The sequence below is a fragment of the Zonotrichia leucophrys genome, chromosome 10, assembly GCF_028769735.1.
Source record: "Zonotrichia leucophrys gambelii isolate GWCS_2022_RI chromosome 10, RI_Zleu_2.0, whole genome shotgun sequence".
NCBI lineage: Eukaryota > Metazoa > Chordata > Aves > Passeriformes > Passerellidae > Zonotrichia > Zonotrichia leucophrys.
In genome coordinates, this window is record NC_088180.1 from 17,948,128 (window position 1) to 17,966,064 (window position 17,937).

Here is a 17,937-nt window from a genome sequence, read left to right on the forward strand (position 1 = left end):
TCACAGTCTTGGCAATGAACAATGGCAGAAAAGCAGCTCCTCTCTCACCTGGGCCCCAGTCTGGCCCCAGCACTGTGCACCCCTCAGAGAGAAGCAACAGTGCAGGTGAAACACCATGGCCAGCTAACCTGGGTCCCTGACAAACACAAAACAGCAGTTTGGCCCCCCAGGTGTTCACAGGAGTGTGCAAATCACGGCACTGACTGTAAACGCATTCTGGCTTCAGAGAAGGGAAACTGAGGCACAGCAGGTACATGGATGTCACTGGCCACACCATAGCCAGCTGGGACCCTTGTAGGGCAAAATGAGAATGCAAGCCATATAACCAGAGACCCGCCCTCCTGACGAAAATAATACAGGAGAGTGGCCCAATACTTTGAGGAGAGGCTGGAGCAGAGCAGCAGGCAGAGGGATGAGCAGGGTACAGGCACACAGGGCTGGGCACTGTGCTGTCCCCACAGGACTGCCCTTGCAGGTATCACAGAGCTTCAACCCACCTTAAAAAAGAAGCAGAGAGCTGCCTCATACTGCAGGTGCAGGCTGCAGAGATGTCAGAACTTCCTCAGCTGTGCTCCAAGAGTTAATTGAGACAAATAACTCAACAGTGCTGCCATTAATGAAATTCTTCTGATATATTTCCCCTGAGCTTTCTATAAATGACTAAGTGACATTACTGCCTGCAGTGCAAAGCCCCTATATGAGAGATAACGCTGCCGGAGCTAAGGTTGGCGCATCCACGTTAGAAGCCTTGGAAAGAAGTGCAAGATGATATTTAAATAACTATCACACTGCTAAGAAATGAGCAGCCAAAAGAAATATGGTCTTATAATATGCTCAAGTCTCAGGATGAATCCTGGCTGTTACATGCAGACGCTGAAATGCAGTGGGTGGTAAGTGACAAACTCTTTTAATCCTGCAAATCTACTAAAATTCCCAGTCAAATCTCCAATTTTCCCCTGGTGACTCCTATATTTGCACATTTGTTTTGCAGCACACACAGGGCCAACTGTACTGCAACAGTATAGATGTGAGAGGCAGCATCACGTGAACCAGCATGTCCTAGGGGCAGCCAAAAGAGCTGATGGAGGGAAATAACCCACTCACCCATCATATCCATCTCCTGGAAACCTCTCACAGTGTTTCTGCTTTACTTAATTTCTTTTGCTCTCATTTTTTTCCTTTAGTAATTCCTCATGGGTATTTTTCCCCTCTGAGACCCACTGCTGCAAGCCAGGAATTTGCTCTGGGCTTGCCATAAGCACTCAAAGCACAGACAATATAGAAACATCACTGGCATTAGGGCTGAGCCCTTCTGCTAAGCATTGGAGAAGAAAGGGCAATAAATATGAGCAGAGCCACAACAGGGGGGGAAAGGGGAAAAAAATCTAGTTTATGGATGGAGGAAACTTGGCACACAACACCAAGAGTTAAACTGCAAGAAAATTCAAATAACCATTAGCAAAAAAGTTCCTGGGAGTAAAAGGAAGACGTCTCCAGAGCTGTAACTGACACCAGGGCAGACCTTTACCTCCAGCACATTTTGCACCAGTAAAACAAGGAGTCACAAAAGCATTCCACCTCCAACAGCAAAAACAGGTTAATTAGTCCTAAGCACAAGCCATAGGTAGGGCTCTGCTGACAACACAGATACTGCACAGGCACAAGAGAAACCAACAGCAAACCCACGTGTTTAAGGTCTGCCTTGACGTTTTGAGCTGAGACTCACAATCTGCATCCCAACAGTGGCATTGCCCAGGAAATACCTTGGTGACAACTTTGGTGCCACCTTATTTAAACCTTAATTTAAAATGCTAACTTCATAATGAGTGGAACAAAACTGTGTAAAAACATTTCCCACTCTAATCCTGGATTGATCCCCCCCAGTATGGCCTTCTTTTGTAATTACATCCCTTTGTGATCTCACTCTAATGCCTTGTATTGTGACCCATAAAATAATCAGCCCCCTTTGTCTCTCCCTAATCCTTTTAGACTTCCTTCTTGTCTCTACACTCTTATAAATGCTGCCATTATTTGGGCTCAGCAGCTCTTCCCACCACCCCAGAGCCTGGAAAGGGGGCTGCAGGTTAAACCCTGAATATATTCTGTGCAGAGGAGCTGAAACGATGGGAAGATCTTTGCTGCTTTAAAATCCCTGTTGGGTTCCCAACCTCCTCCCCTAGCTACACAGCTTGGCAGGGAAACCAACCTGCAAGTTTGCATATGCACCAGCCCTCCCCACTTCTGTATCTTGCTGATGACCTGAAGACGGTGGCCAGTGTGTTTGTGGGACAGCATGCTTGTCCCAGGCTGGGTGAGGGAGCTGCTGCTGCTGCTGCGTGCAGGGATCAATGCAGAGAGGAGTCACAGCATCTGCCTTGCCCAAGCTATCAATCCTGCCCTCCTGCTGGCAGGGTAAGTGCCACGGACAGCCACACACAGTGGGATGCAGGAGCAGAATTTGGGACAGGATGCAGAAGGAAAGGGGGTCAGGGAGAAGAGAAGGGCACAGGGATGTGTGCTGCTATGCTTAACTACAAACCAGTCACCCTGCAGCAAGACATAGGGAAGAAAATGCCTTTACAAGCTCAGATCTGTCCAGAGTTATTATCAGGTCCTGCAGTACCTCAAATACAGGGCAGGTCCAATGCACCAAACTTCAGGAAATTGGGTGTAAATTGCACCAATTGTTCATTTTTTTGGTGTGCTTTTTGTTTGTTTGTTTGTTGTTTTATTTTTGGGGCGAGGGGATTATAGCATCAGATCAAACAGGGAAAATTTTTACTCTCAGGCTGGATACGTGCAGAGCCTGATCCGATACCCAGTTTGATGGTGATTTCCAATTAGTGGTAACTGCTTGTTATTGAGTGATATAATCAATGGGTCTTACTCCACTGGCTGGGCTGTGATTTATGATGATGTGGAGCCAGGTCCATCAAATTACAGCATTGGCAAAAAGAGCTGGAAATGCCACGAGATGACAGAATCAGAGCAAGTGAGGCCAAGTTAAGCAAAGGGTGGTGATGGGAAGAAAGGTGGGTGTGTTCTCGGGAGCCCACCTTCCTGAGGAGTGGACTCTGGATGTTAAAATTGCTCAGAGGGTATCTTCATCCACAGAGAGCCAAAGCATGCTCAGCTTCTGGCATGCATAGGGGAAATCCAGCTCCTCAGAGACCTGTGAAAACCCAGCCAAGCCGTGCCTCCAGAGAACACTCTGATATGAAACTGATTTTAATTAAGACAGCTCGGAGTCATGCGAAACTACAGAACTGTCATTGAGAGACAGAAAGGATCTGTATTCAATAACCTGATCAGATTATAAAAACATGTTGCATTCCACAACCTTTTAAACTAACACACCAGGGTTTGAACAGACACAGAAACAGCAACTGAAAGAATTCCAACCGGGGTGTTAGGCAGAGGGTAGAAATGCTGAGGGCCTCCCTGCTCAGCTCAGTCACACGTAGGCTTCTTGCACACTTGTGCTTGTTCAAAAAAAAGTTACACTACAAAAATATTATCAGTGTTTTTAGCACCTGACCAGCCAGTCCACAAACCACCCAAGGTCTGCTTCCTTCCACTGAGTATCTTTGATTAACAATGGCGACATACAGAAATACCCCAGAATTTAATGAAATCAATTTAATGAGTTAATTTTTAGGAGGAAGGGTTTAAGATGTGCCCTCTTGGTGAGGAAACTGCTAGCACCTTGAGCTCATCAAGGGCTCACGCGCAGTGGCTGAGAGCAGCATATTCTTCCAGTTAAATTTTACTCAATGCCAAGTGTTGAAGTAAATTTGAAACATAAAAATATGATATCGAGCCCACATTTCCTGAATGCAAATATGTACATTCCTCCAAGCCAAGAAGATTATATTCCAAGCAATAATACAAAGCCGGGGTCTGTAACGGTGATACGAGACTAACAGCCTGCCTTTGAAGACAGCGAAAAGTGCAACAGAGCTCTCGAGGGGCTCCGCTCTGTCAGATCTCTTTTATTCCTCTGTAGCGTGGCCTTGATCAACTTTCAAGATTTTTGTTTGTGAAAGGTTTTTATTTCTCCTTTGCTTTTGTGTTCAGATGTCAGGCTCAGAGGGAAGAAGAGATCAGCACTGGGATGAGGTTTTACCCACTGGCAGTATTTACTCTGCTCTGCAAAGGTCTGCTTAGCACTTGGGTTTTTTTTCCCTTTCCCTTCCAGGCAGCCAGCACCCATTCCCTCGATGCAAAGGTCCCTAAAATGGGGATAATTACCCTTCTCCTTCGACTTGCTGATTGGGACTTGGAGCAAGGAAAATCACTGTCTCTTGTGTGTAACCACCCTGAGACTTGGGGGCCCAGGGTACAACAGTGATTCATTCTCAGGAGATTTCATCTACGATTAAGCAGACTCCTAAGTGCAAGTGTGTGTTCCTGCGGCTCAGGCACAGCAGGGCAGCTTGCCCTGAGCAGCAGGTTACATTTACCCACAACATCCTGTTTGATTCCCATTATCTGCACGCACCTGTGGCATCAAGGCTGGGGGGGGGCCTGTTTGTGCTGGCTTCACCCAGACCTCTTCTCAGGGCTGGCAACAAACCAAGCCTGAAGCTAGAATAGAGTCCAGAGCATTTTCAACACGATCCCTTTTTCATTTTGATTCATGTGAAACTACGGCTACAAAAGGAAACGCTATTCAGGGACACACAGCACATCACATACATATTGATGCAGGAGCCAAGATAACAGTGTTTATTGACAATCCACAATCTCAAAGGTAATTCCTCTGGCTCTCATGTCTCCAGTTTACAGGTCCAAGAAGTTTGGCATTGTGCTTGTGCATGAGTCGGCTTCCAGCTCATAAATGCCAGAGCCATTCACCAAAAGTGCTCCAAGGTTTAGCACCACAAGACTGACAAGTCTGAGATCCAGCTGCTAATCTGGCAAGGCCCCAAAGCCCTTGGCTCCTGGACAATGTCACTTCTTACACTCCTGAAAAGCTAGGTTTGCAGATGGCCACTTCATGTACTCGGGAATTGTTATACAAGGGCTGGAGTGTTCCCTTGGTGGGCTGCCAGCCGGCCCTGGCACTGCGGGGAGCGGGCGGCAGCGTTCCAAAAGGCCCCCAGGTTGGGAAAGGCAGACAAGACCTCAGCCCCAGACTTTGCCTTAGACTTTTCCTGCTTTGCACCAAAATATCATGGTGATATTAGCAATTGCAACAGAAGCATTAGTAAGTTGCTTGCACAGAAGGAAGAGCAGTAGCCAAACAAGCTGGAGAACCCTTCAGCAAAACTTAACAAACCAGTGTTCTGTCAGGTCTCGCGGCTGTACCACACACCCATCCTCACACTCACATAGAAATTACATCCAGCAGCAACTTCCGGTTAAATGCAAAAAGGATCAGTGGCTGCACTCCCAGAGCCCCCAGACAGTCTGTGGGCAAAGAAAGCCACCAACACAACAGGGAAGCCACTACAGACCCCCCAGCTCTGCTGGGTGTCAGTCCTGGGACAAACACCAACCAGCAACCAGAGCTGAGAAGGGAGAACCAGGAGATCCAACAGGACCCAACTGCTCTGGCCCAGGCAAAGCAATGGGCTAATGTCAGGTAGCGTGCAGAGCTGGAGTCACGGCCTGCCCTGGAGTTCTTCCTCCCCCACCTTTAAATTTCATTCCCTCACTGGCATTTTCATCTCTCTCCTCCTCCAGGCTCCCCCATTAGACAATCTGTCTGGTGTTGTTAGCCTTGCCCCCAAAGGCACTGCCACACCAGGTAGTAAATAAGACCTTGCTGCCTCTACACTGCCAGCATTAAATAACAAAATGAAAGATACCATGACCTTCAGGAGGTCTTTGCCTATGGTTTGGGAAGTGCTGCCTGCCAAGCAGAGCCCAGCTGTGCTGCACAGCAAAGAGGCTTCCAAACTCACTGCAGGAGATACACAAACCACAGACTACTTCACCACATGATTTTAATGTAACTTACACCTCCAACACAGAGAATTCGCTGTTGGAAGGTGGCTTTTAGTTTTCTACCCAAGAAAGCTCATGAGCTCTTCTTTCACATTTGGACAGCTACACAGATTAGATGCCAGCCAGATTTTGACACCATCTCCAGGGTTTTTCTCTCTTCCCTCTCTTTAATCCCCGCTCCATGAAAACCCAGCACCCACCATGCTGCCCTCCTGTTTCCCAACACAGCCAGTGCCCCTTGTGGGATTGCCCTGTGAGGTGGGGGTGGGACGCTGTCTGTACTTACTTGCTGCCTGAATCTTTGCCTTGCGGCTCACCAGCAGCCCGTAGTGGTTCTGTGCCATGCAGTCGTACTCGCCTTCATCCGAGGACCCATCTCCCCGCAGCCTCTGGAAGCGGGAGACGTAGAGAGACCCGTTGGCCAACATAAAGGCGTTCTCACTGTCCACGATCATCACGCCATTCTTCCGCCACGTGATGGTGATGGGCTGGATGCCCTCCACCTGGCAGTAGAGGATCAAGGGTTGCTCCTGCACAGCTATGTCATCACTAGGCTCCACAACGAACGCCAGCTCAGAGGAACGGCCAAAATCTAAAATGAAGAGAGTAGGGCAGAGTCAGCAGCACGTCCAGGAGCAGCAGCAAGAGTCAACTGCTATGGCAGGTATTAGGATGATGGAAACATTTGGAATGTGCTACAAAGTGCAAGTGTTTCTGAGAAACACAAAACCCACAGGAGGCAGGGTTTGCCTCCCAAGACTTTTACTCTCTCAACCTCAGGGTACAATTTCTTACAGCACAACCACAGGCAAAGTCCTTCGAGGCTGCCTTAGGAGGCTCCAGTGCAGGGGACAGGCAGGCACATCCCTGCAGCAGCTTGCCAAACCCTAGCTCCACCCCATACTGCCCTGAGGATTGCCTTTCACCTCCCATTGCAGGTGTGCAGCATTCAACAATTAAAACTTGCACAAACATAGGGCATCATCCCTTCCCAGCCCAGAAGTGCACGCAGTGCTGGAAAGCCATTCCTCTCCCCACACAGCCAGGCAGAGGGGCTGTGCCGTGCCCCAGACCCGTTTGCAGCACAGCCGGCGGGGTGAGGGGGGATCAGCAGCTCCCGATCCAGACCATATTGCCACCGGCATCTTCCCGACACTTCTCGCGCTTGGCAGAGCAGGAGGCTGTTTGCCTCTCGCACGCAACACCGCGCCCTTCTGTCGCCTTGGTCTCCCTCGCGCTGTAACAGGCAATGCATGGTGCTATTCAGCCCTTAATGAAGAGCAAGTTAAGCACCAAAATACAAATGCACAATGTTCCGGCTCAGCCACACAAAAGGTTTCTTGCAAAGCAATTACGCTAAACGATGTCCACGAGAGATAAGTTATTGCAGAATTTGTACCAACAATAGGCAAACCCTCACTTCCCATGACACAGATACATCCTAATTTACTTCTTTTGCCACAAGAGCATTTAAACGCTGTGTCTTTGGCACGTTATGCTTCACTTGGTCACAGCACACCTTTTGAGGGTACGATTTGCCCTGTAGCCATGATCAGACACTACAGAAGATGACAGAAATAGAACTATTGCTTAAAGATTGGCCAAAATACATGTAGACATGAAAGACAAAAAGAGACCAAGAAAGGAGAGTTACATAGATATTTGAAGGCTGTAAATGAAGGGATGGAGGTGAACTGGGTTTTTTTAAAGAGGAGCAATGGTGAAGAAATTCCAACAGAGTAAGAAAACTACAGTTTCATCCAAATACAGACAGAGCCTTTCCAACAGTTCACTTCACCTCTGGCCCTCCAAGGTGGGGGTTTCCCAACCTGTGATAGAGCTTCTTTCCTCTTTCACAGGCCCAGAGGAACCAACTCCACAGATACTCACAGAACTGGGATGCACACAAGCAATATCTCTTGCCAAACACCAGCCACAGCACAGGCTTTGTGATACCTGTCCCTCATAGAGACCCCACCAAGGACAGGATCCCCCCACACGAGGCTCAAAAGCAGGGTGGAGGGCAGACTGTTAATGCATAGTAAGAATAACAGAGATGAGAAGAGGCAGTTACACTAAAGAAAAAGAAGAAAAAAAGCCTGTCTTTTCTGCTCTGCAAACCCAGTGAGATTTTTTTTTCTTTCTTTCTGTAAATCCCCACTGCTTTCTACGGCAACTTAAATTGGATTACGGGGGATAAACATTGAGTGCAACCTGAGCCGAGGCAGATGGACGGAGCAGACAAAGACAGCAGTGGTACTGCAGGGCCAGGCCAAAGGTACTGCCAACGAGGTATGAGTGTGTGCAAGGAATGGACAAACCCCACTTAGTGACAGGCACCTAAAACACACACTTTATTAACCCATTAAGTCTTAAAATGTCAGGCTAGCTCCAGCCATCTCGGTGATCTATCGCTCACTGTGACTCCTTTTTTATGAGATAGCCCTGGGGTCCTCTCAGCAAGTCAGACTGCAGCCAGCACAAACCCATCAATTACTTTTTTTTGTGAAAATTAAGGAATTAGATGAATGCTCTGCATTTTTCTGCAAAGTGGCCAGAGTCTCAACACCACGCTGGGGCCCCATTCCCTGTGTGAGTCCTCTGGCGAGTTAGGTAGGATAAAGACCCTTCCATCCTGATGCTGAGCCAAGAGGGACTTGTGACTCCAGAAAATTGAAGATTTCAAGATTTAGCCTAATGTGCAATCAGAAAAAAATCCATAATTAAATAAATACCCCATCTTCCCCCAGCACCCCTGTACTCTTAGATAAAACAGCTTATTATTATATGTACAATAAAAGGAAGAATCAACATAATTACATGCCCTTCCCACAATTGCTGTCATTATAACAACCATCATTAAGGCCTGTGATTGGAGATAATCATGTTTGCCTCCATAAACATTCGGTCTGCATCCTCACTCCAGGCTGCTCGAGCTGCAGGAGTGATGATGCTCCTGATTAGGACTGGGCTCCTCAGACACTTGCTGGAGTGGGGACAGGCACTGCTCCTGGGGTCTCCTTGGGCTGCACTCAGGAGCAGGACTGTGCCTTGAGGCGTGGCACTGTGCAACTGGTTTGTTACCTCTAGACACCTTGCAGTGTCCAGAAGCACCCAAATTTCAACTTAACTTGGGTTTTTCTCATGGGATGCTTATCAGACCTTGAAGAAATCTTGCTGCCTCCTTCCTGGAGTTTCAGGGCCAGGTGACCAACTAACCAGATGCATGGGGGGAAGCTAGATCACCCCACCTGGAGATCTGGGAGAAGCCAAACTTTGTTTATTCTCTGTCTCAAAGGCAGACTCTGAACACAGAGCCCTTTTTTCCCAGGACGCTCAGGATGAGAGACAAAGGGACAGACGCTCCCAGAGGAATCTCCATAGTGGGACAAGAAGATTCCTGGTGTTTGCTCTAGAGATCAGCTCAGAGGAGCCAGAGGGAGAGCACAGACAGGATAAGGAATGGGATAATGGTGGGAGAGATGAACCCACCCAATTCCATCAGCATAAAGAACTGATTGCAGTTACCAGTGAGGCACAGAAATGATGCTGCAAAGTTGGAAGTAAATGATACTCCAAAGGCACATGGAAATAGTAAAAGTGCAATTAATTGAGAGACAGCAAGGAAATTGCTGAGGCTGTGCACATTCACTCAGGGAGTCTGAAAGTCCCATCCCTCTCCAACAGCTGGCTGTGTATCCAAACCCCTCTAATCGCACACAACATCCCAGGTACCTCCCAAAACAGACTGCAAGGCAGCATGGCTCACAGGCAGTCCCTGCTCGAGGCAGGAACTGTTCAGCTCTGCTGGTGGCAGCTCGAGTTTGCAGTTGGAGCCGGGGCGTCGGGCAGGCAGCTGAACAGCCCGCGTGTCTCGACACCGGCAGCGCGTGAGGGAAAACTGCTTTGCTTCTGCAAAGGGATGGAGGGAGGAAGCGTGATTAGCTCTGACATAAAGGCCACAAGAAAATTACTGGAATCCTCATTCTACAAGTCTCCTTTTGAGAAACATTTACCATCTCCCTGAGCAATATAATATGTGACTATATGTGCAAATATTTAACAAAAACTACTTCCCCTATTGATCAAGCAAGCCAGGCATACTCAGAGAAACCAATTAGCACTTGTGCTTTTGAACCAAGAGATTTATTTAGCGCTGAGAGAAAGAACTTCAAATTAATGGGAAGCTTAAAAGACACTTTGAAGTACATTTAAAATAAAATTAAGTTTAATTATTTTTTACTTGACACTGTAATGCACATTCAGGGTTTCAAAAGAACTTGCTTATACCCCTGTATTGTCCTTTTCCATTTGGGAAACATGATTTTGGCTTCCCCTCCTGTGCTTCAGTGACTAATGTGACCGCTCTAATTAGCGGTGCCATCCATGGCCAAGGACCTCAGTCACACCCTGGCTCATCCTCCTGGAGCCCATCCAGAGCCGCAGCCAGCAGGGCCATCCCTGCCCCGGGAGCACGTGGTCCTGACAGATGAAGCCTGTATTATTACTCCTGTTCTAGACAGGGAACATTAATCACAGAGGGATGAAATAAGCTGCCAACAGCCCGCTCTGAGCTTGTGGCAAGGCGAGATATTGTGGGAGTAGTTGGGTCCACCCCGCTTCTCCTGGTGCAGCATCACTGGGAGCACTGCTGGGGAGACTGAGGTAGCACCAGCTCCTTCCTCATCTCACCAACAGCATGCCATCCACCTGCAAATTGCCTCACATCAGCACAAATTTGCCCCCTCTGATTTATTGTGTTTATTCCCAGCATAACACAGCCTTAATCAGCAGCATAACCACCACCAAGGAGAACCACTCCAGTGCTGCTCCAATAAAGTCAAAAGAAGACAGGCAGGACCAGAGGCTTTTAGTGGGATTTTATAGGTCAGTATCTGGACCAAAAACCTGGATGCAGGTTGGGCCATGAACATGAAAAATAGCTCCTGTTTTTCCAGTGGTGGGTTGTTTTTCATTCAAATCCTTCTGCAAATGGAAGGATATGGAAGGAAGAGATATATGGACCTGAAAGATGTTCTCCAACAGATTATAACAAGCTTCAGGCTGATGAAATTGGCAGCCTAAAAATCCAGCTGGTGCCCTCTTAAATCTCCTTGAGCCTGACCCAGACCCTAAGGAGAAAAGCACTGCACTGCAGTAAAGTGCAAATTGGCTCTTTAGGGCATCCAGAAAATTTACATTTAAAGAAGAGGAGAATAGGCTGTAACAGGCCCCACATCTTGCTGGCAGTAAAGTTTATTAGCTCAGAATTTTTTATTCCCTTTCCTTTTGGACAGGAGGTTATATAAAGCGATTTTTCCATCAGGGAGCATAAACCACATCCACTCGTTAAACGATTGCAGGAGGTCCCTGACCTCCTAACAGAGAGGGATAACACAACTTCTCAGCCACCTGACAGAGAACCCAAAAACAGCATTGCTGCCCTCACTGGGGACACCGAGTTTAGCTGAGGAAGGCAAGGAGCATGAAGAGCCAAAGAAGTTGCCCCAAATAATTTTCAGATGTTTGAGACCAGACTGAGCAATTCCCAGGAGGTCGCTTGTTGAACACTCTGGAAGCACTCACAGCACAAAGAGCCTTTCTAGGACAAGCCCAAATCCTTGTGGGCTCCCCCATATCTAAAGAAGGCGGGATAAAACCTGTTGGTATAGCTGGAAAGGGCAAAGACCTTTCCTGAGCTAATTACCCACAGCAGCTCCATCCAGCCAGGCATCCTGAGAGCATGGCAGCACGCCATGGGTAGGATGCACTGTTATTTGCATTCCCCACGTATTTCACAGCCCTGACCAGATCACAGCCTCACCACAGAGGGCAACAGCGGCACAAACACAGAGCAGGGAACAACCATGCACAAATAGAGAGCAAAGGCACGGCCAAGATGGGAAATGCTGTGCCAGAGCCAGAGTCCCGCAGGCTTCAGCTCCCAAGGCTGCTCTAACGCAGAACAGGGGAACAGCCGGCTCATTCCCTGACCCTGCAGGAAAGCATCAGGGAGGGGCTGTCCCCACAGCCGGGCCCTTGCACTGAGCCAGCAGGGAATGGACTGGCCACTCAGTGAGTGACAGTGCCCACAGGTCAGAGATGGTGGCTGGCAGGATGGCACAAGGCTGCCAAAGGAGCCACAGGTGCCTTGGCATCACAGTGCCAAACTCCACCAGCCAACACAGCCCTTGAATTTCAGCTTGAGTTCTGGCAGGCTGGGATGGCATACAAGGAAAGGGAAGGGAAGGGAAGGGAAGGAAGGGAAGGGAAAGGGAAGGGAAGGGAAGGGAAGGGAAGGGAAGGGAAGGGAAGGGAAGGGAAGGGAAGGGAAGGGAAGGGAAGGGAAGGAAGGGAAGGGAAGGGAAGGGAAGGGAAGGGAAGGGAAGGGAAGGGAAGGGAAGGGAAGGGAAGGGAAGGGAAGGGAAGGGAAGGGAAGGGGAAGGGAAGGGAAGGGAAGGAAGGGAAGGGAAGGGAAGGGAAGGGAAGGGAAGGGAAGGGAAGGGAAGGGAAGGGAAGGGAAGGGAAGGGAAGGGAAGGGAAGGGAAGGGAAGGGAAGGGAAGGGAAGGGAAGGGAAGGGAAGGGAAGGGAAGGGAAGGGAAGGGAAGGGAAGGGAAGGGAAGGGAAGGGAAGGGAAGGGAAGGGAAGGGAAGGGAAGGGAAGGGAAGAGAAGGAAAGGTATTTCTGCAGCAAAGTTAGTGTGCACACGACAAACTTTGAAACTCTTAATTGTATCCAGGGGATACAATTAGTATCAATACAATTACAGAAAGCAAACTCAGCACTCTCTCCTCCCTGCCATCCCTTTTGCCTTATCACCTCCCACCCTGAAATTCAGGATGGAGGAAAGCATCTTGTTGTTCTCAAGGAGCTGAGCACTGCATGGATCCCTGCTCGCTCCAAAACCAGCACCTTGAAACACGAGCTCTTCTCTCTCTTTTCACTGCTCTCAGGTTTCAGCAGCAACGACCCTTCTGCAAAAGCATCTTCACAGCTCAGCAGAACCATTCACCACGACCCACATCCCCTGACTTGCCATCAGCTTCATCAACACAATCTCATGTGCAAGAACAACAACAACAAAAAAAACCAACCAGGCAGCAAATCCTTGACTCTGCTCTGAAACTCTGGTTTTAAATTACCAACACGGAGCAGGTCTGGGTTGTTAAGTGACTGGGCTGCTCTCGAGTGGAGGGTGCGATACCACGGTGACATCTGATACAACAGCAGGGCCAGATCAGTGTGCTCTGTGCTTTCCTCCTGCACTCGCCTATTTGCCTCTCTCGTCTCTTAAAGTGCAATTATTGACATGTTCGCCTTCTTAACCATCAGTTTTATAAGCTTGCCAATGACTCCTGAACATGTGTAAACAATTATTTTTATTTTCTTGCAAAACCAAAATGTTGGATATTCTTTTGGATAAGCAGACTCGGGTAGATTTTCATGAGCTCTGCTACATAATTTATTAGTTTCTAAACTCTGTAAAACTAAAAGCTCCACTAAAGTTCAAATAAGTTTGTGATTTCAAAATAATTTTGAATGGACTGTTCCTGTTTCTGACTAATGTTACACAATTGATTTAAATGGGAATTCTTAATCTGCAGAGGTAGATTCTTGCATTGTTTTGTTGGTTAAATAAAAGGACAATATCATGGGCCAGGAGTGTAAAGCATGAAATATTGTAGGGGAAAGGGACCAAGAAAAAAGCATCTTCTGTCCCAGATCTGCTGCAGGCTGCAAAATTAAGCACATGGCTTTGGAGCATAGTGTAAGGGTCTGTGAAGCAAGGGCTGGCATTGCATGGGGTCACTGCTTGGCACTTCACACACTGTGACACAGGACCCTTGAGAAATAAGGAAATCATAACTAAAAAAGTTCAGGCAGACAGAAAGAGGGAGAAAGACCTTCTTGTTTGCACAGATAAAATGAGAGCAGTTTTGCAGCTCTCTGTGAGGCAGAGCTGCTGCTGAGCTCAACCATGCTGGCCCGTGCCAGGCTGACAGCACATGGGCCAAACCTGGGATTGAACAGGATGGAGAGGATGGGGAGCCAGGCTGTAATCCTGCATCTGGGACTCTCTGCCCAGATCCTCTCCCCTGGAACCCTCTGCAAGCTCCTAAGTGAGCATGGGAACTTGTTCTGGGCCAGATCCAGAGCCTGACAGGTCACAAGAAGCACAATTACAACAGCTTAATAATTCTAACTCCATTCTCAGGGGGTGGTGGGGCAGATTAGAAGGGGAGAAACCTGTCCTGTTGCCCCCTCTCTCACCTGGCTTTATACACTTCCAAAGTTCACTCTGGGCACCCTGATGGCCCCAGCAGGTGCCTGAGTGCCACGAGCACGGGCGGCTGCACACTCACATCCCTGTGCCAGCCTTGCCCTGAGCACAGGTCCCAAAGGTGGTGCACACTGACACAGCTGTGCAATGCCTGCCCCCTTTCATGGGCTGCCTGCTGCCTCCACGCGGGAAAACCACATCCTGAGATTCTCCTGTTGAACTCCCGAGAGAGACGAAGCCCAAACGTGGGCTTGAATTTCATACCGAGTCTCTGAGCGTTACTGGGGAAATGATACCTGATACTCTCTATGTATATTAAGAAAAAAGACAGGGTATTACACCAATTTAGTAGAAAGCAATCCTTTTTTTTCGTCTGAAAAAAAGACAACAAAGCCATACAGAGTAGAAATTAGTGAAAGCTTATAGCTTCAATAATTTAGAAGTTAAGCCTACTTAAACATAAATGACGATGCTTAATTCCAAGGCTGTTACTGAGCAGAGCCGGGGAGCCTCTCGTATCCTATGCCTGCCTCTGAATGCCGGGCTCAGCAATAACAGACAAAAGCTGTCCACCACCCAGAACAAAGAGCTCCAGGAAATTAAAAAAAAAAAGAAAAAAAGAGGGAAAAAAAAAAAAAAGAAAATACTGTCTCGCTGCTGAGCCCACTCCCGCGGGCTGACCAGCAGCTCCCAGTGCCTGGTGCACAGTCGCCAGAGCAGCATTTTGGGGAGCTCGAAAAGCACAGGGCTGGGAGCGGAGCATCGTGTCCCGCAGAGCGCGGCACTGCTCCCACACAGCATCCCCGGCGAGGCTGCTCCGCCGCTGACACCGACGCGGGAGCGTTTACGGAACTCAGCAGGGCGCACAAACACGGTACCTCGCTGTTAACCGCGCCGAGAGCACACAAACCCACCGGAGGGGGGGAAACACCGTCAGAACCAAAAAACTTTGGAAGTGCAGCCAAACACTCCTCAGCAGGGCCAGCAAAACACACCCCGAAGTCAGGAGCCACTGACCCGCCGAGGCGCAGCATAAACAAACACACGGGGCAATTTGGACAGCAGCAGGCGATAACCCAGCCGCAAATTCAAGTTGCTAAAGTTCTGCTTTCAAGCATTCACTTCTTTCGCTTTCCTCCGTCAGAAAAAAAAAACCCGAAAAAAACCAAACAAAACAAACTTTTTAAACCATCCTCATTGTACTACTCAGGAATCTTAACACAATAACAAGACCTGCTTCATTACATCCACTTCACAGATCATTTATATTTTCCGCGAGTTCCACTGGCTTCTCCTCCTCGCGCGGTTGCTACGGACCACGTGGCGAGATTTATGATACGACTAACCCACAGCTTTGCTTTCTAAACACCCTAGCAGCTAATCTTTGATAAATCTAAGACACACTTTTCTCCCTCTAACCATGCTGGGCTGCTTACAGGGCTTTTTAAAAATAATTAATAGAATAAGCACAGAACGGTTTGGATTGCAAGAGACTTTAAAGACCATCTCGTTTCAACCCCCCGATATGAGCAGGGACACCTTACACTAGCCCAGGTTGCTCAGTTCCTACTTTTCCTTATCTAGAAGGCTGTTAAAGAGAGACTAGAACAGGACGCACACGGGTGTTTTGCTGCAGAACAGCATCTTTGTCAGATTAGACCCATGCATCACCAGCAGAAGAAAAACACTGCCATTTATCCGCAGGACATGTGCACAGTAGGTCCAGGGAAAGCTCTTTTTGTAGTCCGGCCAGGTGGACCGTGCTACAACCAATGCGGACAGAGCTGGCGTTACAGGAGAGCACAATATACTTGTAGGTCTGAAGTTGCTCGCCCTCATCCCTGCAACTTGTCTCCCAACATCTCTCGCTATCACAGCCTTTGCTGTCCGAACGCGACGCGTCCGTCGGGCGCTGCCTCCCGCTCCCACCCGCTGCCGATCCCGGCGGCTCTCACGATCCGGGCACGGGTGGATGGCCAGCCACGCCACTGCCCCGGCAGCCACCACACCCCTCCCCAGCGCCAGCGGCGGGGGCTCGGGCTCCACAAACACCACCGTCCCTCCCCAGAGCCCCCCGCACAAGGGGCTTCCAACTGGAAGCACAGCTCCTGGGGAGCACTTCGGGATGGGCTGGGGATGAAGGCGCTGGATGGGCGCGTGCGGGACTCCGCAGCCCCAAGCCACGACCCCTGCTCGCCCTCCCGGAGGAACGCGCCCCGTTCCCGCGGAGGGACGCTGACCCGCGGGGACCCCCATGCCGCACCGGCGGCACACGCGGAGCTGCTCGGCCCCGGTCAGCCCCCGCGGCGGCCCCGAGCCACGGGGAAGGGCAGAGTGCGGGGCTGCGAGTGACCGCGGACGAGCGAGGGGAAAGGGGACCGGCGGCAGGGATGGCGAGGGACAAGGGGACGAGCAATGCCCTGGCCATCTCGGGGGTGATGAGGGGACGCGAAGTGCTGTGAAGACGGACGGAGCGGCCGCAGGGAACGGCGCCGGTGCCGGGCGCGGCGGCGGCAGGTCCATGTCCGCGCTCCCGCCCGCTCCCCCAGCCCAGCCCGGCTCTTACCTCCGCGGCAGACAAGCAGCAGCAGCCCCAGCAGGCAGGCGGGCAGCGCGGAGCCCGGCGGAGCCATGGCATCCCGGGCGGGCGGGCTCGCCTCCCTGCGCCCCACGGGGAGGGAGCAGCCCGCCGGCAGAGAGGGAGGGAGGGGAGGAGGGAGGGCGGCCAGGCGAGAACCACCCCCAGCTGTGGGGCGGGCGGGAGAGGGGGGGAAAAAAAGGAAAGGGAAAAAAGGGGAAAAGCGGCTCTCAGCGGTGCTGCCCTCGGCGCGAACACGCCGCCGCGCCGGGCGGGCGGGGGGCGGCGCTGAGGGAGCGGGGCCGCCGGCGGGCGGGGGGCGGGCGGGCAGCGCCTTGCGCCATCTTGCGCATTCGCCGGGGCGCCGGCAGCGCTGGCCGGGCTGAGGGGTGGGGGCGGCTCCGTGAGGGGCCAGTCCGCGCCCGGGACCCGCGGGGAGTGTGCAGGGAGCCTCGTGGGTCTGCCTTCACCGGAGTCCCCTCACGGCGCTCCCGTCACAGAGCTCCCGTCACAGAGCACGTCTCAAAACCTACTCACGGGTCGAGCCTCACAGATCTCCCCTCATGTGTTTCGCTCACCAGAGCCCCTTCGAGTTTCTCCCTTCACAGGAGCCCTCTCTTTCAGAACCCACTCGCGGCTCTCCCTCACTGGTGCCGCTTCACGGCCTCCCTTCACAGGGCTGCTCTCACCAGTGCCACCTCACGGAGCTCCCTCACACCGAAGCCCCGCCACCGGTGCCCCCTCACAGCTCTCCCGTCACTGAGGCAGCCCCACAGGTCCCCCCTCACCAGAGCTGCTTCAGGAGTCTCCCGTCACCGCTCTCCCCTCATGCGTCTCCCTCACCAGAGACCCCTCAAGGGTGTCCGCTCCCTGTCACCAGAGGCCCCTCACGCATCTCCCCTCGCTGCTTTCACTTCCCAGGGCTCCCTTCACGGAGCTCCAGGGATTTCAGGGATGCATCAGGGGCCTTCCCCTCACCTGCCTCCCCTCACTGGGGCAACCTCGCAGGAACACAGAACAGCCTGGCTTGTCCCACCTCTGTGCTCCTGATTTTAACGCTATCCTAAGTGACTTACCTGAGTCAGTAATGCAGGAGTTGGACCAGCCTGCTCACCCTGGAAGGCG

The 17,937-nt window shown here is 50.6% G+C and overlaps 1 protein-coding gene across 1 annotated transcript in view; it reads right to left on the reverse strand.

Moving 5' to 3' along the window:
* IGDCC3 (immunoglobulin superfamily DCC subclass member 3) overlaps window positions 1–16,987 on the reverse strand; it is a 94,765-nt gene extending 77,778 nt beyond the window's left edge. The window contains exons 1-2 of the mRNA XM_064722421.1: window positions 16,801–16,987; window positions 6,239–6,544 (exon numbers count right to left, since the gene is read on the reverse strand). Of these exons, the coding sequence (XP_064578491.1) occupies window positions 6,239–6,544; window positions 16,801–16,867 (373 nt within the window). The 5' untranslated portion in view covers window positions 16,868–16,987. The remainder of the gene's footprint in view (window positions 1–6,238; window positions 6,545–16,800) is intronic.
* Window positions 16,988–17,937: the final 950 nt, after the last annotated feature.